The sequence below is a fragment of the Notothenia rossii genome (genome assembly GCF_949606895.1).
Source record: "Notothenia rossii genome assembly, chromosome: 10".
NCBI lineage: Eukaryota > Metazoa > Chordata > Actinopteri > Perciformes > Nototheniidae > Notothenia > Notothenia rossii.
Window position 1 is genome coordinate 12,424,482 of NC_136908.1, and position 24,263 is coordinate 12,448,744.

General features: G+C 41.2%; 2 protein-coding genes across 5 annotated transcripts; both read right to left on the bottom strand.

Moving 5' to 3' along the window:
• Positions 1 to 1,000: 1,000 nt before the first annotated feature.
• Positions 1,001 to 20,686, bottom strand: hycc1 (hyccin PI4KA lipid kinase complex subunit 1). 4 transcript variants are annotated; one of them, XR_013803065.1, is made up of 13 exons: positions 20,502 to 20,686; positions 13,270 to 13,351; positions 12,603 to 12,704; positions 12,206 to 12,385; positions 11,340 to 11,420; positions 11,141 to 11,256; positions 10,063 to 10,158; positions 8,667 to 8,783; positions 7,941 to 8,028; positions 5,245 to 5,407; positions 3,421 to 3,743; positions 2,610 to 2,673; positions 2,002 to 2,049 (listed from the first exon to the last, which is right to left on the bottom strand). XR_013803065.1 is itself a non-coding variant. In XM_079652751.1 (12 exons), the coding sequence occupies exons 2-11, from the start codon at positions 13,318 to 13,320 to the stop codon at positions 3,466 to 3,468; spliced, it is 1,272 nt and encodes a 423-aa protein (XP_079508877.1). In that variant the 5' UTR covers positions 13,321 to 13,351; positions 20,502 to 20,686; the 3' UTR covers positions 1,911 to 2,049; positions 3,421 to 3,465. The 4 variants fall into 4 exon arrangements, 3 of the variants coding, with proteins under 3 accessions (XP_079508875.1, XP_079508876.1, XP_079508877.1); XM_079652751.1 differs by lacking the exon at positions 2,610 to 2,673 and having other exon boundaries at positions 1,911 to 2,049; XM_079652749.1 differs by lacking the exons at positions 2,610 to 2,673; positions 3,421 to 3,743 and having other exon boundaries at positions 1,001 to 2,049.
• A 285-nt stretch (positions 20,687 to 20,971) lies between these two features.
• LOC307021285 (uncharacterized protein) lies at positions 20,972 to 24,252 on the bottom strand. Its single transcript, XM_079653272.1, has 4 exons — positions 24,053 to 24,252; positions 22,855 to 22,933; positions 22,518 to 22,739; positions 20,972 to 22,412 (listed from the first exon to the last, which is right to left on the bottom strand). The coding sequence occupies exons 1-4, from the start codon at positions 24,101 to 24,103 to the stop codon at positions 22,024 to 22,026; spliced, it is 741 nt and encodes a 246-aa protein (XP_079509398.1). The 5' UTR covers positions 24,104 to 24,252; the 3' UTR covers positions 20,972 to 22,023.
• Positions 24,253 to 24,263: the final 11 nt, after the last annotated feature.

Sequence of the window (24,263 nt, forward strand, 5' to 3'; positions counted from 1 at the left end):
CCAACTTTAGTACAACAGTATGATGTACAACAAGAGCTCACCCATTCACATCCTGTAAACCCACACACAGAAACAATATGGTTGTTAATGTCCCCCCCAAAGCTATGGACACTCGACAGCTCTAGTACACAGACGACAGAACACATATTGCTTGAGGGAGGCGCAGCTCAATTTAGGACATCAAAGGTAACAAATGGGTGGAGTTTAATTACATTATTGGTACAAGATATCACCATTTCTTGTGAAGGGATGATGATGGAGGGACACAGGAAACACATCACCAAATAACTACTAACAGCTGGAATGGTGGGTGGATCAGAGAAGAGGAAAGATGCCTTGTTGCCCACACACACCTTCCCACTGCAGAACACACAGGAGGAGGTTCAGTTACACTTTTGGTCGAATTTTAAACATCTTGAGTCAGGGGCATCGGATTCTTTTCTCTTTGTGCATGTAGGTGGACTTCATGTATATACGGAGCAACAAAGCACATCTCTCTCACAGGAAAATACCACAGTTGAGAGTCAAATGTCTTTTGTTCGTCATAAGAAAATACCAAAGTTGAAAACACAACTTGTTTGTTCTTTCAAGTGCAAATTTCAATACTTCACAAATCATACACCAAACCATCTTCATCATTTGTTAGAAGTTGGATTTTTCTGCCAACAGCAATTCAAGAAGGTGCTAGAGCAGTGGGAGGGAAGGACACAAATATTGCTTCTCCATTATGATGACAATACTGTGCGATTGTAAACATTAAAACCCAAATCGTATCATACTGTTTGATTATTTAGTGGTCAGTTCTTCTGACATTTTAAGGAAGAATACAGATTATCTTTAAAAAGGAACACTGCTGTAGATGTTTACAAAAGAAGTGTGAATGAAGAGAGGTTGTGTAATTGTCCCAAAAGATGAAAAACACAGATTTGTATTGCTATGGAAAAAGGATCTATCATTTGAAAAAAATAGAAAAATGTGTTTCATCTCGGAGAATCATACCTTGTTAATTTGATCAATCAGCCGCCTTTATTCTAAAAATTTAACACACACACATACAGTACACATACTCAAACATACTCACACATACTTAACATTTGCCCTCCGACCAACCTGGGCAATATCAGGATGGACGTATGGAAAAAGCCATGCAGGGCAACAAATGCCGATTAAAATATTTTCCAGATACTTTTCCGCAGTTTTTAGTTGTGTATATGTTTTAAGTGCACCCAGACAGACTGCTCTGGGACGGAGTGCGGTTTTGTCCTGGCATGATTTCACAGCAACAATGCACTGCTAAAAATCAGTCAAGCAGGAAGTGATATCTCTGACCCCCCGCCTTCATCAGGGGAGGAGCACGGCGGCAGGCTGCTCGGGAGCACAGAGAACCAAAGACATCAAAATGGAGTGACAAGACACCCAGTGGGAGTGTTTGAATGCTGTTGTGGTCTAATGGGAGTTGGCATGGCTTGGAGTTCCTGTTCACAGGTACAGGGTCACCGGATTGAGAGGGATCAGGTAGCCAGGAGTCACAAAGGGCTCATAGGTCAGAGCCAAGGTGCACGCTGATGCTAGGAGAGCGCTGCGTGTGGTTTGGCGCCGGACTCAAGTACCCCAGCCCATCCTCCTGCAGGCTGCATGAATAGCGGCCGACTTCAGAGGCGGTGTGGTTGCTGGCAGGGGGGACGTTGCAGACGGCCACCTGCTCGAAGGAGCGGGAGAAAACGGCGCTGGCAGTGCGGGTCAGGTTGGTGAGAGCTCCTGCCTTGGGCACCGATTGGCTGGAAGTGAGCGTCAGTCGCTTGAAGGACAGCTCTGCATTCTCGCTGTTGGCCCGGCACGTTGTCAGAGAGCCCGCCTCCTTGTCCTTGCTGTTACGCCCCCCCAGCCGACACTTCTTCATGGCCTTGGCTCCCAGATTCAACGTGGTGACACTGTTGCTAATAGTGATGGTGGGGGGGGTCATGTCCGGCCCCATCCCGCCTGGCCACACCCCTTCATCCACCTCCGAAATATCCATCAGCTCATCCGGGGAACCCAGATCCACTGCGTCTGTGAGACAGAAATGAACTGAAATGAAAACAAGAGCACGAAGAGGAAAAAACAACCATCTCATCTGTCATCCAGCCCAGCTGATCCAATCAAATCATTGAAATTAACACGGTTTATAAAGAAAATGAATTGAATGCTTTGCTTGTGGGGCAAAGTATGTAGGGCTGCATGACAGAGGAGCTCCATCACTGTCCAGCAGGTGGCGCCTTCACACTGTGACAGTTAACAGGGACACCTCGCCACCAGGAAATGCAATGTCAGTATTTCAGCCCAGCACACAGGTTAGTTCAACCAGAAGCTGTGAGCGGTTTATTGGCAGAGGAGTGCATGTTTTGTCCCAAAGACAGGAGAGGTCAGAGTCTGAGAGCACACGCCTAGGAAAGACCACAAGGGGAGAGTAGAGGAAGGAAAACAAAGACACAAATCCAAAGTGCAAGTGTTCACTTGAGAAACTTGCTTCACTTCAAAAACACTAGCCAATAGCTGTGCTGTATATGCATCAAGAATGGCACTAACAAACATGTGGGTGGCCAACCACATGCATATGCAGAGATACACACCTTTAATCTGATGCTGTCACTGCTACTCATTAGACAGATAGGCAGGTCCTGTCAAAGTCCTCCACTGTCAGATTTGGGCCCAAGCAGTCAGAAGTCATCACACTCACAGAAGATTTACAATTTCTTAGCAGTTTTGCTTCAAATAACACAAGTCCTGCGTATCTTTCCTAAGTTCCTAGCTACCACTCAGAAGGAAGTTATCTGTGTCCAAGTGCAACCCAGGAGGATTGTGTTGAGGCGTGGCAACGTGTGCAATATGACTACAACGTACAATCTGCTGCTGCAGGCAGAGGTAACAGAGCTAATACCTGGGCTTTGTGATTGAAGGTCATCAGTCCATTTTTTATGTATGTCCAGACTTCAGCCGTTTTATATTTACAGGAAGTGTGTGTGTGTGTGTGTGTGTGTGTATGTATTGACAAATGTTGAATAAACTACTTTAAAGACTGGTGTTCATGCTGTGTTTAACCAACGATCTGCTTAAAATAGGATCCAATTCATTTAGCTCAACATAAAAACATCCCCCATTGTGAAATTCAGCCAAGCACATTTCAGTAGTATGCATTCATATTAGGTTAAAGATCTGTCATTCAATTAGGTAATTAATTAGATTTAAGAAAATCTCAGCAGGGGATCTTGGTGAGGAGGCTTTAGCCACAAAGGAGAGAGTGAATGAATGAGTGACGTTGGAAGGACAGATGAGAGGAATAGTGCTATTAGGAGAAGGGAGGATAGTAGAACCCAGCGCAAAAAAGGTAAAAAGGGAAGTCATTGTGCAGATTTTTCAGACCATGCCGCCACACACGGTTACCTAGGTTACCCCGGGAGCGGGGCGTGGGGAAGGAGGGGCAGGACCTTAGTACTGGCTCCTCCCTGTGGAGGCCGTCCCAGAACCCTCATTCTCCACCATCCGCCTCACAGACTTCTGCCTCCTGACCTCCTGACCCCGCAGATCCAGGCTGACCTCAGAGGCTCCGCCCACCGGGTCGCAGTCGGGCGGGGCGCGGCCGTCAAGGCGTGGTCGCATGGATTCTCCGTTGGGCAATCGCTCGCCGCTCGTACCTGTTACACTGATATCGGGGATGGCTACGCCCCCCACTGCAGCATCACTTTCTACACTCGCCTCCTGGGACTCTGGTGGGAGGAGTATGGGGGGGTAGCACGACAACACGTAACAAAACGAACATATATAAACACAAACAGATGGGACAGAAAGACACGCGTCATGCACACGTACATGAAACACAGAAAGACAGCGGTCATGACCACAGTCACACAACACAAACAGAGGTAATAAATGTAATGGCAGAAAAATAAAAAGACAGAAATCATAGTGATCAGAACATAACACATGGTAAAAGTACATGCAATATGGAGATGAATATGAACACAGCTCTTGAATGGAATTGAATTTCATCGTGAGTCCCCGCTCCGCCCTTACACATTAATTAATATTTAATAGTGTTTTCCCTCCATCGTCTGCTCATAACAAAAGATTTACGCATAAACAGGCAGCTCTGACACGGGCAGCAAAGGAAAAGGGGTGTTGATGAAACCTACTCATTAAACTGGCTGAAGGCTGTAATTTACCTGCCTTATCTCTACCCTGGGAAAAGAGAGAAGCCCTCTCAAAATCACACTCAAAACACAATCTTTGCCACATAGCTGAAACTACCCATATATAATCGTTTTTGTTGTGATTAAGTCAGAACAATGGAATATTAAATAACCATTGCTGCTCAGTACATCTTAGCCTGGCCCTAGGGGCTGCTCGATTATGGCAAAAATCATAATCTCGATTATTTGGGTCAACAATTGATATCACGATTATTAAAAACGATTATCCATTTACTTTGGAAACACCCATTTATTGAAAAGAAAATGTGAACAGTATGTTTTTAACAGTTGATTACCCTAAACTTTAAGGTATAATTCAACTGAAAAAACAAAAATAAATACAAAATAATCGTTTTATTTCGATTATGTTGTTTTCATAATCGTTGCAAGCCAAAATCGTAATTGCGATTAAAATACGATTAATTGAGCAGCCCTATCTTAGTCACGTAAAGATTAATAATTTGAAAACACAAAAAAGGGAATTTATCGCCAACTCATTGTTCACGACATCAGATAATTACCAGTTTTGATTATTAGCTGAAATTAAATCAAAACTGTGCATGGCTTATATACGATACTTAATTACTTATACACGACAACTCATCTCTTATACTGACAATTCATTACCTGCTCTGATTCCCTGCCTTTCTTTCTCCTATCTGTGAAAATTGATTTGCAGATTAGACAGGAAGTGATAGCTTTGAATGATAATGAATCTAAAAAGAAGGTGGACTAGCTAGTGAGCCCAGTGCTCTACAGGCTCACGGACTGATGAGGACAACAACAACAACAACAACAACAACAACACGTATGTACACAGTGACTGTAGGACATGAAATGGTAGTGGGTGAACAATGAAGAGTTATAAACCTCTAGCTCTCTCCTTTGGTGTGGATTTGTTCTTAAATCATTCAACTGCTTTCTTTTCTTTGCCATAAAGTGATTATATAATTTGATGCTGTGTGAGAGCTCTTCTCTGTACTCTCACACAGCATCTCAATTAGCCTTTTTGTCATACCGTGTCTCTTCCAGCGGTGTCCCCTGATAGAGAGGGAGGTGACAGCATTTCGGGAGATCCTGGAGGAGGAGGGCGTGATCTCCACCTGGATACTGCGTGCCCCCTCCTTGTTGTTGCTTTTAAGTGCAGCGCCGTGCAGTGACGACTTGATGGCATTGCCCACCTGATGGCAAAAAGAGAAACACAAACATTACTGCTTCAGAGGAGGCCAGACTTTTCCTGGAGGATTTCCCCGTGGCCATCTGCCAGAAAGGAACTGGCACACTGAGAGTACAGCAGCTGGCACAACGTGTTTTATCAAATGTTACCTGGTAATCCTGTTGATTTAGTGTCTCCATGCTACTGAAGGTCAACTTCTTGTCTGTTGAGATACTTCTAAGTAACCACACACCACATTATAACCCAAATGTACTTTTCAGTTTCAATTTCTTACCCCGCCGTCGCATTCATGTGAAATGAGTTTACAGGGTTTCAAATATAGTCTTGTAATTGCCGATTACATTCTTTTAAGGTTTTATTGGTTAGATTTGACAACGAATCAGTTTGTATTGGCCTCATGTACGATGGCTAAGTCCTTGGCAGCGGCCTGTGGGTGGAATCTGACCTGTGGCCTTTTGCTGCGTGCTGTCCCCTCTCTCTGTTTGCCCTTGCCTACCCTGTGCCATAATTAAAAGGTTAAAGGTTATTTTGAAAAAATGTTTACAATGCTTACTATTAAGGGTGTACTGCAATGTTTAGAAAAACATATTTCAGTCAGCTTGCATCAGTGAAAACCTAAATATACTAAAAAAACAAAGTACAGTACAGTCACGGTAAACAATCCCTGTGAGAGAAGCATTACCAAGAAATAAGATGCTCTGAAATCAGCCTGAGGTTAAGATCATGTGACCAAACCAATAACATTTGATCAAATATCCAATTTCCACCAGATTAAACCATAAACCATAAACCTCAGAAAGGCTTTGTATTTCGCTTTATACAACCCCATTTAACCATTTCTATAATAACTTATTCTGTTGGTGGAAGTTATCAAGTGGCACTTGATCACGTAACAGTTTAGTAGGAAACATTACACAGGGCTTTATAAATCACCGTACAACATGTCTTTGTGTGCGAGGCTGAAACACATTGGTCTCATGAGGGGCACGTCACCGAGCTAAGCTAACGTAACACACCACGGCAACAAGTTAACACACTGGGCAAAATGCTAAATATGTAATCCTTTCACACTAGGGTGAGTGTGTTACTGCTGTACAACATATTGTTTCTTTACAGTCATCGCAAAGTCAATTACCAGTACTAAATGTCCCTTCAACATATTATTCACATTACATTTTTTACAATAAGTGCCTTTTTTGTTTAATTTGTTCCATAAAATAATGTTTTGAATCATTTCCTTTTAACATTTTCTTGAATTAAAAAGGTAGGGTAGGTAAGAATGGAGAAACCAGCTCGAGTGTGGTAGAATTTGAAAGTACGCAGAAGGGCTGAACGAGTAATCGATTTTAAATCGAAATCGCGATTTTAAATGATGCGATTATCAAATCGCAAAGCCTGCGATTTTTTTTTACATTTCTTTTTTTTTCTTGGGTGTCAGTGCTCCACACCAATCAGAAGTGCTGTGCTCCACATGTACCAGCCATTGTTAACCAATCAGAAGTGGCCCATGATAGAAGGTGATAGACAGATTGATCCAATCACCTGCCAAGTATTTTTGAAAGTGCCTGCCCTTTCCAAAATGGCTTCCAATGGAGCTTTCCTAGATGGTTTGGTGAAACAAACCATCTGAGTCAGGTTAGTAATGCTCAATTACATGTTCTACATCTATTACAGGGTGAATCTTAAACTGAAGCTTGACTTTAAAGCAACCCAACGGAAGTTTAATGTAAGTTTAGTTCTTTCACTCGGGCTGCGGGGGTGCTAGAGACGGGAGCAGGTTGATGCGACCTTCCTAGCCAGAGATATGGCCGCATTTTACAATAAACTTCCGTTGGGTCGCTTAAAAACAAATATCGCAAATCGAATCGTGCACAAGATGGAAGGCTGGCCGGATTTTTACAGCGCCACAGATGAATTTTTTTAATGAATTTATTGTCAAAGCATTTCATGTATTCATTGCTATCGGGATGTTAAGAGCATTCCATGGAATATAACAAAAAGTGTTTCTGAAGTGAATTACCTACCCCACCTTTAAGAAGCAATTTGTTGCATTTCAATTATTTTATTGCACGTTGTTCATCATATCAAAAAAGCCATACTGTGTTCATGGCATGCGTCTAAACTTTTTTTTGAATGAAAATTAATATGTATTTTATTAATATGAAAACCAAAGGTTTTGTGTTTTGATTGTTGCGGAGGAGCACACCTTGACTTGTGTAGTATTGCTGTGAGCTTACGCTCAACCCTGTACTCCCCGGGCCTCACGGATTATAGCTTAACGGAGCAGAGCGGAAAGCATGTAAATAATCTAGTGGGATTACATTCTGCTTGCAGTCTCTGACACACACAGGAACCGACACAATGCAGCATAGTGTGCTGTGCATGAGTCAAAACCACAGGCGGACATGTGCGTCGGAATCACATGCTCAGTCTCAGACAAAAGCACACACAAACACACCCACACTCTACAGGTCCAAAATCACAGATACAGAAGGGAAGATGTGCAAGGAGAAGAAGAAAACCACAAGTGTACTCACCAACAGAGCTTCAGGCAGTAACTCTAGCTGGGCCCGATACAGAACGTCATCCAGTGCTTTGGACCCAAGATCAACCTCCCCACTACACCTATACACAGGCACAACACATTCACAGTTTAAGATACAGATCAAAGGGTCCCTACTCCCTAGGTTATATTAAACCTCTAGTAGCTCAATGGAGAGTTTCTGAGTGGGTCCCTGCTTTGTTTATCTTGTGCCAGTTGACTGTGCAAATTAAACACAGTCGTAGCAATGATGTCACAACATTTACGAGCTCGACAGGCGGTGCAGCAATAAGAAGCAAAGGCAGGGAACACGACTGCAAGCTTGTGAACATCAATGTGCTACCTATATCATTTTGTGATAAAGATGTCAAGACATTTAAAAAATGCAATACAGCAATGTAATATGTAGAAACACTGAAAATACAAAGTGGGCAGGCGCAATGATTGTCCCAGTCCAGCTTCTGTTATCCAGGTTTTTAGAGCATAATTAAAACAAATGGAATGCTGTTATGGCGACATATTAAATACTGTCATCCCAACAGAGTGAACTTTTGAAGTTTAGTCCTTGCAGACCATTTACATGCACATACACCTACAGGAAATGGAAAACCCAGAAAAATCTTAATAAGACCTCTTTAAAAAAGGATAGACTGAGTATTGGCAGCAGTGAGTCAGTGATGTGTTCATCTGGCTGTTTGTGCAGGCATGTCTTTACACTCACAAGGCGTAGTGTATCCCCGTGATGAGCTGAACCAGGAACTCTGATGTGACTGTCAGACGTGTGCTAATGCCTTTGTAGCGCCGAAGCTGTTGCCGTGGGTAACCACATATACAAACCCTGGAGGATAAAAGATAAAAACACAAAAGGGGATCAGTGAAACAGGGGAGCTTAAATCAGGGACACCACTCCACTGAGCCACTTGGCTGCAGCTCCATTAAGGCAATTTACTTCCCTGTAGTGAGCTGATGAGCAAATAATAGCTGGAACACACACACACACACACACACACACACACACACACACACACACACACACACACACACACACACACACACACACACACACACACACACACACACACACACACACACACACACACACACACACACACACACACACACACACACACACACACACACACACACACACACACACACACACACACACAAAGTCTCTTCGAATCCCTACATTGCTGATTTGAGAGCAATCCATTAGCCAAAAAGAAAAAAACTCACAATAAACAAAGTTAAAAATTAATTCATTGAAAATTTTTTTTTTTTTTATATAGGTGTCACGCTGATAATGTAATATCAAGACAGTACTACACATGCCCACACTCATTCGAAACCAATACACACACCAACAAAGCATACATGATACATAATGAGTTCATAATGGTTTATCAACAACACGATTTAAAAGTGCTGAACAGGTATCATACAAGTTGCAACAAAGAGGATTAAGCTCAAACTGAGGTAAAGCCTGAGCATTTAAAAAGGGAGAAGTGCAGTTATATTATATTGTCCACATCTGAGAAACAGCTGACACACAGAAAAGGGTTACAGGGAAACGAACGCTGATAACTTCTCTTTAGCTCGGTGCTTATTAGAGCAATGCTCAGCTAAAGTTGGAAGAGTATCAACAACTCTGAGCTGGGATGTGTGTACAACGCAGCTATTCGCCTAATAGTGGTATCTTGGCGCTCTCCGGCAGCAAAGTCTATAAGAGGATCAGATAAGCTAGTGCTTGCAAAATAGCGTCTGTCTGTGTGTGTGTGTGTGTGTGTGTGTGTGTGTGTGTGTGTGTGTGTGTGTGTGTGTGTGTGTGTGTGTGTGTGTGTGTGTGTGTGTGTGTGTGTGTGTGTGTGTAGCCTTATTCAAGTAAACTTCACAAAAATGTTCACTATGAAGAAAATGACACATTGTATGAAATTCGACCGTTTACTTTAAGTGTCCTCAAGTTCTCATGACAAAGAGTGTGTGTGTGTGTGTGTGTGTGTGTGTGTGTGTGTGTGTGTGTGTGTGTGTGTGTGTGTGTGTGTGTGTGTGTGTGTGTGTGTGTGTGTGTGTGTGTGTGTGTGTGTGTGTGTGTGTGTGTGTGTGTGTGTGTGTGTTACCTGGAACTGAGCTGGCAGAGGGACTGGAGGGAGGTGGCGGTCATGTAGCTAAGAGCAGCGTTGTAGCACAGCAGCAGGAAGGTCAGCACCTCAAATCTGCATAATCAAAACAAAACCTTAAAATAGCCCGCCTTCATTACATCATGACATATAAAACAACATTTTCAATTTTTCAGATCAGAAATCCACAGACTCAGTTACGCTTCCATGCATGCAGTAGATAGAAAAAAAGACAAAACAATATTTAAGGATTTCAAAAGCAGTACTCCACACTGGCACAACCAAAGATATCGCCTTTATATTCCATGCTATTCCTTTTCAAATCGTGACATCTTTATTACCCACAGTGCAACTCAGCCGCCAGCAGTTCAGAGAAATGGGTGTGTTCTGCTACAGATTTCATAAGAGCCCATCTTTCTAAATCCACAGCTCCAGAATTTCTATCTCTATTTGCACAGCTGCCCCCCACATAGGAAGTAATACGAACTCCCCAAAAGCTGTAGACAGATTCTGAAATGTGAAATCAATGAAGTTCCTCCTGGAGACTGGAGGAGAGATTGTTGGACTACATTCCCATTACAAGTCAAAATGATAGATTTGTGTCTCAACTCAACTTCCCTTTGACAGCATCCAAACCTGAATGTCTAGCCGGTTCCTCAATCCTATGTTTGTAAATTAAGTTCACACTGACAAACAATCCAGCAAAAAACAACCCCCCCCCCCCACACACTATCTCCATCCCCCTCGCCCACTGCCAAACATAAATCAAAATAACGTTTGGACAGACTTATGCTCACACTAGAAGAAATAAATGTCTTGGCAAGTTTCCTTGAAAATAAAAAGTAAAGGAACTTACATTTTAAGATTTAGTTGCTGAATTCCTAAGTGCTGCTTTGTCAGATTGTTCAACCTTCTGCATGGGCATTTCTATTTTTGTTGTTGTCTGGTGTTTGCTGCCAATTCTAAGCAGGCAAGCTGCAACCTGAAAAGCCCTTTTTAAAAACATGCACCACCTCCCCCGACAGGTCACTACTCGACCAGCAGACTTTAAAATAAGAGCCCCCATCACCCCTCTCACCTGTTCTGCGCGGTGAAATTCTCTCTCTGGAGGTGTGGCCCGCTGTACACCACCCTGCTCAGCCCGTGGTTGGCTAAAGCCCCTTCTGTGAGGGCAATGGAGCCAATGGCTGAAGGCTGGGGTTGGAAAGATGAAGAAAATATATCATTTTAAACTGCAAAAGGAAATTAAAATGTGTGTGCATTTGTGCGTTTCTCACCTCATGGTACACTGAGGGTTTGGAGAGGGAAGGGACAGTGAAAGATAATATTTTACTTTGTCCATCCTTATCAACTATTTCCTGTGAAAGAGAAAGACAGGAAGACAATGAGAAAGTGTTCCTGTGGGCGAGAAATAACAGCAGCTTATTTTGTGAGTGCCCTAAACCTCTAAAGAGTGTGTGCTTTTCTCTTTAAGCACACTCATCTGTTATGTGTGGGTGTTAGTGTGTGGACCTCAGGGTCCCTATTTCCCAAATCAGTCTGCCAGTGTATGTGCGTTTTCTCATTTGTGTGTTTACTGAGTGAACACACACGCACAAACCCTGGGGTTTTGGTGTCCCCGGTGTGCATGTTAATGTCAAATACATTAATGGGAGCCAACTGTGTTGAGTGACAGCTGACCTATTCTAGTATTCAGACAGGAAGTTAGAGGACACTGCACTTTGCTGATAGATAAAACATCAAGAGCTTAAATGGATGAAATAAGACTCATCACGCTTAAGTCATTTCTAGTGGTGGCATCTCTGTTTGTTTGGAAAGGACATTTGTAAGGTGCAATTCATCCCTAATCTGGAGTCACTGTGTTTCATTTCCTCTATTTCCAAACCATCTTTCCTGTCGCTCTCCATGCAGCAGAAAGTGCATCATGGAATCTTTCAAAAACACATGACTCAGCTCCCAGAAATAGGTTTAGCCCCCTGCTTCTTGAACTGCATGAACCCACTTGCTAAGGATCCAGGAACTTTCCCTTACCTCTCCCTCATCACACTAAAATATATTGCTATTTAAAAGAGATACTCTACTGGTCATCAATAAACAGATCAGTTGTGTGTTTTGAAAACATCAGCTCCACCCTCTCCCCTACCAGGTTGTAAATGCCCAGCAGCAGGGCCTCGATGCAGCCGGACGTGTGGGGGTCTCTGGCTGCGCTGACGGACAGGAGGCTCCACAGGAGCTCTGGCAGAAACTGCAGTGTGAAGCGTTGGAGCTGCGGCTCTCCGCTCCGGTAAAACTCAAACAACTGGTGACACACTGGCTCCAGCAACTGGGGAGGAAGGCAAGCCAAACAAAAGAATCATGCCAAAAATGAGTATTAACTGTGACTGTAATACATGTTGCATCTATGGTTTTTACAATATGTCAAGATTATGTGAAGAAATATGCAAATGACAGGTAAGTGGTAACATGAAACAAATGTATTGTTAATTGTTGTGTTATCAGGTATTTACTATAGATTAACTTTAGAGTGTGTGTGTTCATACATCGCTGTAGTTCTCTCGCATGACCTTGTAGAGTGCTGGGACCAGGGCACCTTTGTCTTTTAGTGATGCAGCATAATTGGACACAGCATTGTCAGGGAGGGTCTGAAAAACACAAACACACACTTAGCTGAAGTTTGATAAACTAACTTACTGATCCTTAAAATAAACACCCAGCATGACAAGTTAAAATGTGACACTTAACCGTGTACTTGATTTACAGCAAGTACACAAATATAATTCTTAATAAAAAAATCTGCACAATATTATGGTTACAGGTGAATGAAACAGAAGTGAGATCAAGAGGAGTTCAGCAGTATAGAAATACATTCTGTTTGATATTTGAGAGCATCTAAACCCTGCATTGACAGACAGTGATATCTTCAGTCATATCAAAAGTTGCATTTAGAGATCATTTTCACTCGGAGGGAAACAGGTAGGTCCTCGTACGATTAAACAGGAAGTTCCCTTCTGTCCCTTTATCACCACACCTCACTGAGCTTTGGTAGCACTCAACATATTGCTGAGTGCTCATGAAAAGCACTTCAGAGTAGGTTTTTTTTTAGATGTGTGGAAGAAATGTTGCCAATAAGAAGCAGCATACCACACAAATAAGGGCTATGTGCTTCAAGTTGTATTTCACACACACACACACACACTGAAGCAGTACCTTATATTCTGACAGCCATTCCTCCACCACCCCTTGGTCCATCGCCAACATGTTCCCTCATCTGCAGTGGAGTCACCTCTACCTATGGGAAAAAACACACACTGCATGATTATTGACACACAGCAAATATCTTGTGCATTTGAAAGGGCATATACACACACACACACACACACACACACACACACACACATTCACGTCTTGCAACCAAGCTTCGATTATTTGGTACCCTGATAAAAACGTCAGTAAACAGTCAGTGCCAGTGAAGTTGTGAAAGTGCTGCAGGCATCAATTGAATTCTCCAAAGTGTCATAAGTCTGTCCGCCCCTCTCGCTCTCCCCTCTCTCCCCTCTCTCCCCTCTCTTCCCTCTCCAGACACACACCTCTGCAGTACCAGCCTATTCTAAACTTGATCAAATCGAAAAATCACCCACACATAGGAACCTTGCTGGCTTCACTGTTGAATTACTGTACAAATAAAAGTGGCACAGCTGAATTTAGAAGCCTGTTCATCTCCATTTCTTAAAACAGAGACGGACAAAAAAAGCTTTAGCTAAAATGTACTCTTGGTGAAATAAACACCTCCCCCTCTTCCCCCCCCCCCTTGTTATTTTTGAGAGGCCTTACCATCCATCACAGCACTTACACTGTCTTCATTTTAACTTCTCTCTCTCTCTCTCTCTCATCTTCTAGCCACTCACCTTGTTTGCCTGTAGCGTTGCTATTAAACCTCAAATGTTTCTATTTCTCCTTTTCCTTATGTTCTTGCTGTCAAAAGGGATTTCAATTCTTCATCTGCGCGCTGAAAGAAAGCGTTTGCTGCTGCCTATGAGACACTGCTGTGCTGCAGCAGACGAGAGTACGGAGAAGCAAATAATAGCTACAGCAACAGAAAGAAATATGTAAGACGGGGAATTTATACCAAGATGTCAAAACATCCACAACAATGTAGGCATGACGACGACTCAGAGCAGTTTTTCTTTTGTGGCTGTTCAAGTCAGACACAGATAATGCCATCAATAGGTATTCACATTTAAAATGCTCAATCTGGCTGTTGAAAAAAATGCAACAGCTGTATAGACTTAACTCAGATCAATCAATACGTCAATCTATGAAATAAAAGAGAGGTGCTGATTGGTATACGAGATAATTAGTAGTTGGAGTCTTTCTATGTCTCTAGGTAACCTTAACTATCTGCATTGTGATCGTGAGACGTCTGCTTTCGGCTGAGGAAGGAGGACACCGTCTGCATCTCTGATGGATGATCTGTTTTCCATCAGCACTATATGTTTTCACTGGGTATGGCGTGTCTGTGATCGGTCGTGACTGTGCTCTGAAAGTGTAAGCACGAGGCTAAATTGGCCGTTGAATGCAGAAACAAAGTCTATGTTTGGTATGTCTGGTAACAAAATCGGAGAAAGGAAAGCAGTAGGAAGAAGTCCTTCTATGTGCATATTGGTTATGTAGAAACATGTGGTCCAAATTGAGCTGAAGGTGGTTTAGTTCCACCTTTTTAATATTCGTCCACTTCCAACACTTCACTTAATGTGACAGACACAATCTCCTCTTCAAAAGCAATAACCCTTCTAAAAGAAAATATAATGAACCTTGTTCTGAAGGTGATTTCAAAGCAATAGACCAGCGTACAGATTCAGGAGATTACACAGGACTGACTTTCAATCACCATGTTTAACATCAAAACACTTGCATGCAATGCGTGCCTCGACAAAAAATAGACAAATATGTTCACAGTTGGTTTTTCTTCCTTTCGGCTCCTTGCTTCTCTCTCTCTGCCCCTCTGTTTATACTCCCACACAGCAACATTACTCCCTCCATGTCTTTTCCATTCTGTAATCTGTCTTTGACTCATCCAAATGCTTGATTCTGTATTATTCTGCTTACAGTCTCTCTATGGCAGCCAGGTGTCTATTTATGGAATGTACCAATGTCAGAAATGACAGGGGGGAGGGGGGGAGCTAGTGACTCATGAAATGGGGAAGGATTATAAAGCAGAATAGCCTCCATTTAGAGAAATTAGTCCTTTCTGTTGTTCTATTCTTCCGTGCCGGTGAAGAGAAGGAGGACAGGGATATCTAAAGCCAGCATGTGGTTTTAATGGCAGGCTCACTGAGTGACAAAATAAAGGCTGTGATTAGAGCGCAGATGAGGTAAGAGGAATGGCTCTACTCCTACAAAGTCACTTTAACCTTACAAGGGAATAGCTAAATTGGCTGAACATTAAAAAAGATTCGGTGCCAACTAAAGTAAGACTGTAACTAACACTTGTTTCCAATGTTCCCAAATCATATTTTCCTAAAGCCCAACATGCTACAATTTTTAAATAACAAACATTTAGCCAAATTGATCATAAATGAGTTGAATGGGGATGTTATTCATTAACTTTTCAATTGACAATAAGAATTTTGACAGTTTAATGAGTAAATCAGTTAAACAGTGAAGACAACATTGACTGCAGCTAGGCTTGCATGTTTAAAAAAAAAAAGTATTATTAGTCATTGTATTGAACATGTTAGAAACAAAACAAAGAATAATTATAATTATAACAAAGAGAAGGAAAATAAAAAAAACGTTCAAGGGATAAAAAAAAAGGGGCAAGAAGAAGCTTAAAAAACGTTTCTGGTCCTACGCCTTCTAACGTACATTCCCCATGAAAATCAAAGTTTAGGTCATCGGCATCCGTGATATTTGATTCATTGTTTTAAACAAATCTTTTTTATTTGAATCTGTCCTTACACAACTTGTTATCAATAACATAAAAAACTAATAAATCCTTTCACATCCTAGGGCTGCTCAATTAAAATCGTATTTTAAATCGCGATTACGATTATGGCTTGCAACGATTACGAAAACAACGTAATCGAAATAAAACGATTATTTTTTTATTATTACTTTTTTTTTTTTTATAATAATAATAACTTTTTTTTGGTATTTCAGTTGAATTATACTTAAAGTTAAGGGTAATCAACTGTTAAAAAAATACTTCACATTTTTTTTCTCCAATAAATTGATGTTTTCAAAGTCAATGATTAATCGCAATTACAATTATTGACCCAAATAATCGAGATTATGATTTTTGCCATAATCGGCAGCCCTATCACATCCTCCCCCTTAAATGTAACTCTTGAGCTCTTAAATGCAGATGATTCACCTTGAAACTTATTTCAAACCACAACAGACAGGGTTGAACTAAACAAAAGGACAACATGCCCTTTTCAAGGCTCTATTGACATCTTGCACGCAGGCACAAGCAACTGATGGAGGGAAGTAGCAAACTAATTGGCCTGAGAGGACACCGTGAAGCTAATCATGTTATTGGGCAGATGATTGTCTCCCTTGTTGGTCTTGCTAATGGTTAGCCGCCATCTCCAAGTCATTATGGACTCACAGTTCGTGACAGAAATCAATATGAGCCAACGAGAGCACATTTCAAAGGAAGCAGCAGGTGTTAAGCTTCTCCTGTGCAGCAGAAAAACACACCAGCGTTGAGGATAAGTGGCTAAGTGGTAACAAACCAATAAAGTGATGAAAAAGTAGATGGAGGAGAGGAACAGTGCAGTCAGATAAAAGGAGCACAGATCAATGGCTAAATGAATAGAGGTAAAGATGGAAGTAAAGAGAGATGATGGATATGAGGAATGTATCAACCCAAGGGATGGATAACTCACAGGGAAAGAGACAGTGGGGTCAATAACAAGACGAGAGTTCATTAGGTTTTAATCTGTGTTTCCAAAGTATAAAGGGAGATAAGGGAATACACTGAGATCCAAACAGGCTCAAGATATGGATCTAACCAATGTGATTAGAAGCCTAGCAGTGGCTTACTGCATTTCTCCACCAAATGCAAAGCTCTGATTTTGGCCAACTACTTACCAAAGAGTGAGAATGTGTCATGCATTGGACAATTGTGTATTAGCAAGTGTGTTTATTCAGCGTCTGGTTCCACAAAACCTGTTCCTGTGAGCTAGCTGTAGTTGACAGCTCGTTCCTTCTGAATTTACACCCACGCCTCCGTCCTCAAATCTCTCACACACACACACACACACACACACACACACACACACACACACACACACACACACACACACACACACACACACACACACACACACACACACACACACACACACACACACACACACACACACACACACACACACACACACACACACACACACACACACACACACACACACACACACACACACACACACACACACACACACACACACACACACACACACACACAAACAAACACACACACACACACATACAGGCAGGCAGGCAGTCTAAATGAGATTATTTCTGACTCCTCCTTCCAAAGACTTATTCCAACACTAGTTGTAAGTGGGCTTGCTCGTCTTGACAGATTGTCTGTAAAACACCTGATGCAAACACCCCGTACACATATTAATTAACACAAACAATACAAGTTACCGGCATTATAAAACGCCAGCGGTGTCTTCCAGAGCTCAATATAATCAAGTGAGAACATACCTGTCTGGGAAAGCTGGTGTAGAACTCCGAGATTCAAGCGAGAATGAATGAGGGGACACCCACACACACATGCACACACCCCTCCCTGCTGATTACCTCACTTCCCATTACACATATGCTTTGGAAGCTTCTCAGGAAGTAAGGGGACCAATAAGAGTGAAGGCTTGAATAAAGGAAAGAAAGGAAGCAGAGAGAAAGACTAAGTGGGTGGTTTTAAGAGTGACAGAGCCGCCCCCGCTGCTTTTTCCTGTGGTACAGGCCAGGGTGCAAACCACACAAAGTAATGGGTAGCCTGTTTATGACGATGACACCTACATTACTAAGCCTTCAACGAGTTAAAGCTACAGAAAGAGGAAGAGAAACATAGATCCAATTATCTGAAAGTATCCATAACTACATGATGTATCATCAGACACACCCTAACCACTTATAACCTGTTTGAGTGCACAAACAATGTCTAAACCAGGAACTAAAGCAACTAGACTCCGCCCAAAAGTTGCAAACTAGGTCAGTAACTGTCAACAAGCTGGACCAGTGACTCCTAGCTTGTTTTCACTTGAATGAAAGCAAAAGCTGTGAAGACACTATTTTGTTGGGGGTCAATTTAAAAGGTGGTGGCTGCAGGGTTAAATAACCGTGGTCATAAAGAGCAGTGCCTTTAACAAGCCCAGAGTTCAACGCTTCACCTGAACTCATCCGGCCACGTTGAGAGCTTTCACCACCATTTGTTTTACTCCTAGGACTGTGGACGTTTGTTTTGACCTCTCCATTTGATTCATATCACATCTTTGTCAGTTATGTCTGTTGAAATCTGTTGTTTATTTTGACTACCTTAGCATGCGGATAACCCTGTTGCATCATCGCTTTGCCACCAGGTTGCAATGCGTATAGATTAAAAGAAGGGGGGCAGTTCTGCTTTCTTGCTTTCTCATCTTTTACACACAGTTGTTATTAGGGCTGCTCAATTAATCGTATTTTAATCGCAATTACAATTTTGGCTTGCAACGATTATGAAAACAACATAATTGAAATAAAAAGATTATTTTCTTTTAAATTGGTATTTCAGTTGAATTATACTTAAAGTTCAGGGTAATCAACTGTTAAAAACATTTTTAATAAATGGATGTTTTCAAAGTAAATGGATAATCGTTTTTAATAATCGTGATATCAATTATTGACCCAAATAACCGAGATTATGATTTTTGCCATAATCGAGCAGCCCTAGTTGTTATTGCTGAGGATGACAGAGATACGACAAGGAGGAATCCTCTTAAAGCTTCCTATACACTACTTTCTCCGATCCCTCTTAATCCTTCCTCTTCCTCTTTCAATTTCCTGTCTTCTTGTGTGCCTGAAGAGACCAATGACCATCATCATCACTGATTTTCCAACTTTAACGCTCGCTTTTATCACCTTTGGTCCCAGCTCTTTTCCCCACAGTTATAAAACTCTCATAATCTATTCGTGTTCAGCCCACGGAGTTCACATTTAAATACTACTTATGATTAAGATGATTTGCTTGAATTCCAATGGATCTAAAAGTATGCTTCATCTACATTTGGTATCTATGCCTGCTAAATATTGTCAGGATATTTCATTAAACCGCAGGCATTGATGACTCTAGCTGTGATGCTGGTTGACAACAGAGCCTGGGCTATCTTTCTGCTCTATGACCAGCTGGGTCTAACTGTCAGAAAGCATTAGGAGGTCTAAGACACCAGCAGCAACTGAATACCACATAATAACAAGCCTGTGCAGGCTTTTAACGCGTGCACGGATAAACATTCACATCCTAATGACACCACTTTAACAGTGCACAAATACCCACTCAACAAACCCGTGTTTATTGCTTAAGGACAAACCTCTCTTGACAAGGCAAACACACTGAAACATGCATGGAACATCAACATAAAAGAAAAGTATCTATATTAGGATTGAAACAGTATCTTATTATTAAGACAATATTTGAACACAACACCAGAAAAGCAGCCCTCGTTTGTGAAGGCCTCAGATTGTAATTTTTCAACTTTTGAGACCAAGTTCAGTAGTCAAGGACATCTTTTCATGGCTCTAGGCTCTGCGGCAAAGTCCCCATTGTACAGGAGGAAACCCTGGCTGAATGAAAAGAGGAAAGACACCATCACATGATCACTATTATAAAAATCCTACAATGAATCATCTAACATTCCTGTGGTGTCTGTGCCCTTGCCACACACACAGTGGAATCATCTGAGGAAATATCCTCCTGACAGACCACACACACACACACAGCTGTTACTGAACACTACTGTAACAACACAGGTGCAATGAAAAGCACGTTAGCTTGGAACACCTTCCAACCATGACTGTTTATTCATTTCATGTTATCTAGCTAATTTAAATAGTAAGAATAGTTTGTCCACAGGCACTGCTAACCAGCTAGTTACAAACCAGCTACAAAGAAAACTGGGACCACGGCTTGCGTTTAAACAACGTGAAATACTGTCTAAAGGCTCTGGTAGCTCAATGGCCAACATCAGCGTTTCCCCACGTATGATTCAGTCTATTTGTTCACCAATATCAGGCAGAGACTGTACATTAATCCTCCGCGGTCACACGCTCTCTGTCTCGGCTTGCTGAATGACTTCGAGCTGTCACCACGGTTGCTTGTAGATTAGCTAGTTAGCTAGCTCGGCTAAGGCGCGACACCAAGTAAACTGTGGAAGTTACTGTTTACTTACGGGCATGCTATCTCGTCAATTTCCTGGTGTCGCTGTCCTCTGTCGTTCCAACAAGACAAGTAAAAGGATATCAATTCGCTACTCAATAAATCTCCTCAATAATTCATCAACATCAGCTCCTTCCATCTTCATTACTTTCTCCACTCAGACTACCCTAGACTAGGAGACTCGGTCTCGACGGAGTGACAGACGTCTAAACCAATGGGTGAGTGGTATATGATCCAGTCGCAACAACCCCCAAATGCAGCATCCAATCAAATTAGACTCTAGGAGGCATGTTAATAATTTCCACCACCGAGGTAGGTTGTCGCTGTCAGTCACTGCTCTTTGACAGCAATTATCTTCCACTGATGCTTTTATTGATCACCAAATAAGTTATTTATTGACATGTTATACTATAGAATTATTGTAAGAACAAATCATTATACCGAATCATATACATTGCAGCTGAGAAATGATTAGCCAATACATGTATTCAATTAGTTTAATTAAAATATATTATTTAGATTTAAACTGTAAACATAATTTGTAACATTCAAAAAACCATTGCATCGAACAAAGTCATTATGGTCATATTTATATGTGTTTTTAATAAACACATATAATTATGTTTTTATTACATTTTAACTTCCAAACTTTCTCATATGGAAATGAACAAACCATCCTGCACACATTTCATGAAAAATAAACCTGTAAAGATTAGGGCAAGAGTACGACTCTAAAAATATTTGACGGATAAATAATGCATGACCACTTGACAATGACCTCGAGAACAATGGATTTTCCAAAATTAATTATCAAGATGGCACATGACCCTGTGTTTTCATGCAAATAACAGATGGAAAGCTGGGTTTTAATCAGTTTATAAATACATGGGCTTTTTTGGATAATAATCAGGAAATCTGCCTCATGTCCTATTGCCATTGCATCTGTGGGGCATTCTGTCCTGTCCTTTGTACATTATAGAAGATATGTAGTATAATCCTATGCAAGTCACACTCACAATTATCCTGTTTAAGAAAAGCCAAAGAACAATCTCTCCTTGTCGCCCAAATGTTGCAAATTCAAGTGTCTAATCAGGTAGAAAAGTGTGTAATATATGTTTTTTATTGGTATTGGAATATTGGGAATTTACATTCATGTAGTGCATTTTAGAGAAACAAAATAATTGGAGGAATATAAATTGAGGTGCAACCCATGGAAATGTAAAGTGATTCTGCAATGCCACCTAATGTTAGTGGGTAAGATTACACCCTGCAAGGAAAATAATGTAAGTCATTCTACAGACATCATCGTTTAAATATAAAAATAAGTCTAAAAAACCTGAGAATTTTTATTAAAAAAATGATAAAACATTTAAAAAAAGATATCATTGTAAAACTCTGTGTACTGATAATAAAGGTGATGCAAGGTGCTGCAAAGCAAAGACTTGGATTATTTAAATGCATGCTGTTCTGTGTGTGCCTTATTGTTTTTAAATGTTGTGTAAATGGTGGATTTAAAGTGGACAACTAAAAAAACATTAAAGATAAGCCCCTGCTATCTGTGCAGCCTCAGTGAAGACTTCCCCGGCCCGTTGTCTGTATCCTAGTGCAAACTCCTTCGCCCTCCTCACTTCTTTCAGGTTCTCCTCCAGGTTCTCACTCAGCCTGCCATGCTCCTGGTAAGTTGCTGCAGCCCCCTTCACTTGTTCAGCCATTTGATCCTTGCTACGGAGCAGCCAGCCAATTAACTCTTGAAGTGTGGTGCCCTTTGAGATGGTGGCTTTGGCACTCGCCGAAATGCCCTTCACTTCATTCTGAGCAAATTGCAGATGTGGAGGCAGTGGTTCCTCATCACTTTCATCCACACGAACCACATTGAGGGAGAATTCGTATCCCTTTATCTGAAGTGAGACCCTGTACTTGGCCTCTGGAAGTGGAGAGTAATGGAGATTAAAATACAGAAACCAAGAAAACCGAAGCAAGGGAAATCTGCCATCAAGTTTTCTCCACTTGCAGGGAGTGTGTCACTTACTGTGCTCGTCTCTGATCATCCCCACACATTCGGTTAAAGCCAGAAGGTCATTGTGGTTACAGCTGTAGCTCTGGCGCAGGTTTCTGATATTTCGGACCATGGCCTCATATCGCTCGTGCTGTTCATTGAAAGTCTCTGCCATGTCAGAAAACCTCTGGTCCAACTCTGGCACACACACTCGCCTCATCACCAGCCTGCCAATCCGCTTTACGGTCTGTGCATCTGGAGGGAAAAGAGTGTCACACATCAGGCACAGACACACAGAAAAGAACACATGTGGTTCCAGTTCACTTATATTTGTATGCATTGGAAGTGTAAAGGTCTGAAAGAAATGTACCACTGTGTGCTGACCGGCTCTGCCTGGCTGATCCAGCTTCATTCAGATCTGATGGTCCAGGGTGCAGGAGAGGCTGTCTCTAAAATATAAAGCAGACACGCTTTCTTTACATAACATTTATTTTACTGGCACTTTTTTAGAAAGACACGCAAAGCACTAATAAGGCTGGACACTTGTAATGACTTTGTTATCAACTCAATGCACCAACCAATGTTTTGGAGGAAAACAAATATATATATATATAAATGTGTTTCCTACCTTATTAATCATTGAGACATTATTATACTTTCAAGTTATATTGTATAAAGGGATGGGACAATATCAATTTATGTATGAAAACAAATCTAAATAATAGTCGAATATATACTTTATTGGGACAATAATGAATGTCTTCATGATTTTAAAATATACCTTTATTATTATTATTTTTTTTTTTCATTTAATTTCAAACCTTTATTTAACGAGATTGGTCCCATTGAGATCATAGATCTCTTTTTCAAGGGAGACCTGCAGCATATAGGTTCCACATGAAACATAAAACAATAAAGGACATCATTCATTATATTTACAGGATACATTTACATAGTTATAGACATTTACAAGTGCCCATAGTATCAACGAGCATTTCATTTAGCCTAGTTTTAAAAACATGCAGATGAATGAGATTGCTCAGTTTCAATTCTTGCTGAAGATTGTTCCAAGCAAGTGGAGCTGCCTTTATGAGAGAAAGAGCAGGCTAACACTTGTTGTTGTTGTTGTTGTTTTTGTTGTTGTTGTTTATTAGGCTACATTGTATTTGTGCAGGGAGACATGTGATTTACGATTACATTATTTAAGATTGGTTGCTTTTGTGTGTCATGTATGTGATACAAGAAAGAAAAACGTGTTTCCAGTGTGTTTCTCAGCTTCTCTAAGAGTTTTAAGATAATCCTTTTTTACAATTATCGAAAATTAGTCTTCTAGTCTTGTGATACAACATGAAAATAGTTTAACATGGAATATCCAATGACAATTATATACAATACATTATTATTTAAAGCATAACATCTTTATAAAGGGAGTAGTCCCCATCATTTTAACATTAAAAGTAGTAATAGTTCAATCTATTAATCTCACAACAGCTAAACAATGATCAAGTGAATCGTTTGAACTCGAATAGGAGGCGTTAACATTTACATTAAAGTCAATAAACACGAACCTCGTCGGCGGAGTCTCCACTTGAGAAGCAACAGCAGAGAAAACGGAGCATTTTCCTGCTGCTCTGGGGTCTCTCAATTTGTTTTCAGGTCAGTAATTTCTGACAATGCATTTGGAGTCTGCACATACCAACTGACGTCAACGTCACGCGACTCTATACAACTTTTCTTCCTGGTTATGATTACTGGACAAGTGCACATATATGAGCATGT

Coding starts and splice junctions, on each gene's coding strand:
- hycc1 (XM_079652749.1), bottom strand. CDS start 13,320: ATGTTGGCGATGGACCAAGGGGTGGTGGAGGAATGGCTGTCAGAATAT. Junction 10,159..11,140: donor AATTTCACCGCGCAGAACAG/GTGAGAGGGGTG, acceptor TTGATTATGCAG/ATTTGAGGTGCTGACCTTCC. Junction 5,408..7,940: donor TACTGCCTGAAGCTCTGTTG/GTGAGTACACTT, acceptor TTTTGCCATCAG/GTGGGCAATGCCATCAAGTC.
- LOC307021285 (XM_079653272.1), bottom strand. CDS start 24,103: ATGCTCCGTTTTCTCTGCTGTTGCTTCTCAAGTGGAGACTCCGCCGAC. Junction 22,934..24,052: donor GTGGAGACTCCGCCGACGAG/GTTCGTGTTTAT, acceptor TTTATATTTTAG/AGACAGCCTCTCCTGCACCC. Junction 22,413..22,517: donor GATGATCAGAGACGAGCACA/GTAAGTGACACA, acceptor CTCCACTTCCAG/AGGCCAAGTACAGGGTCTCA.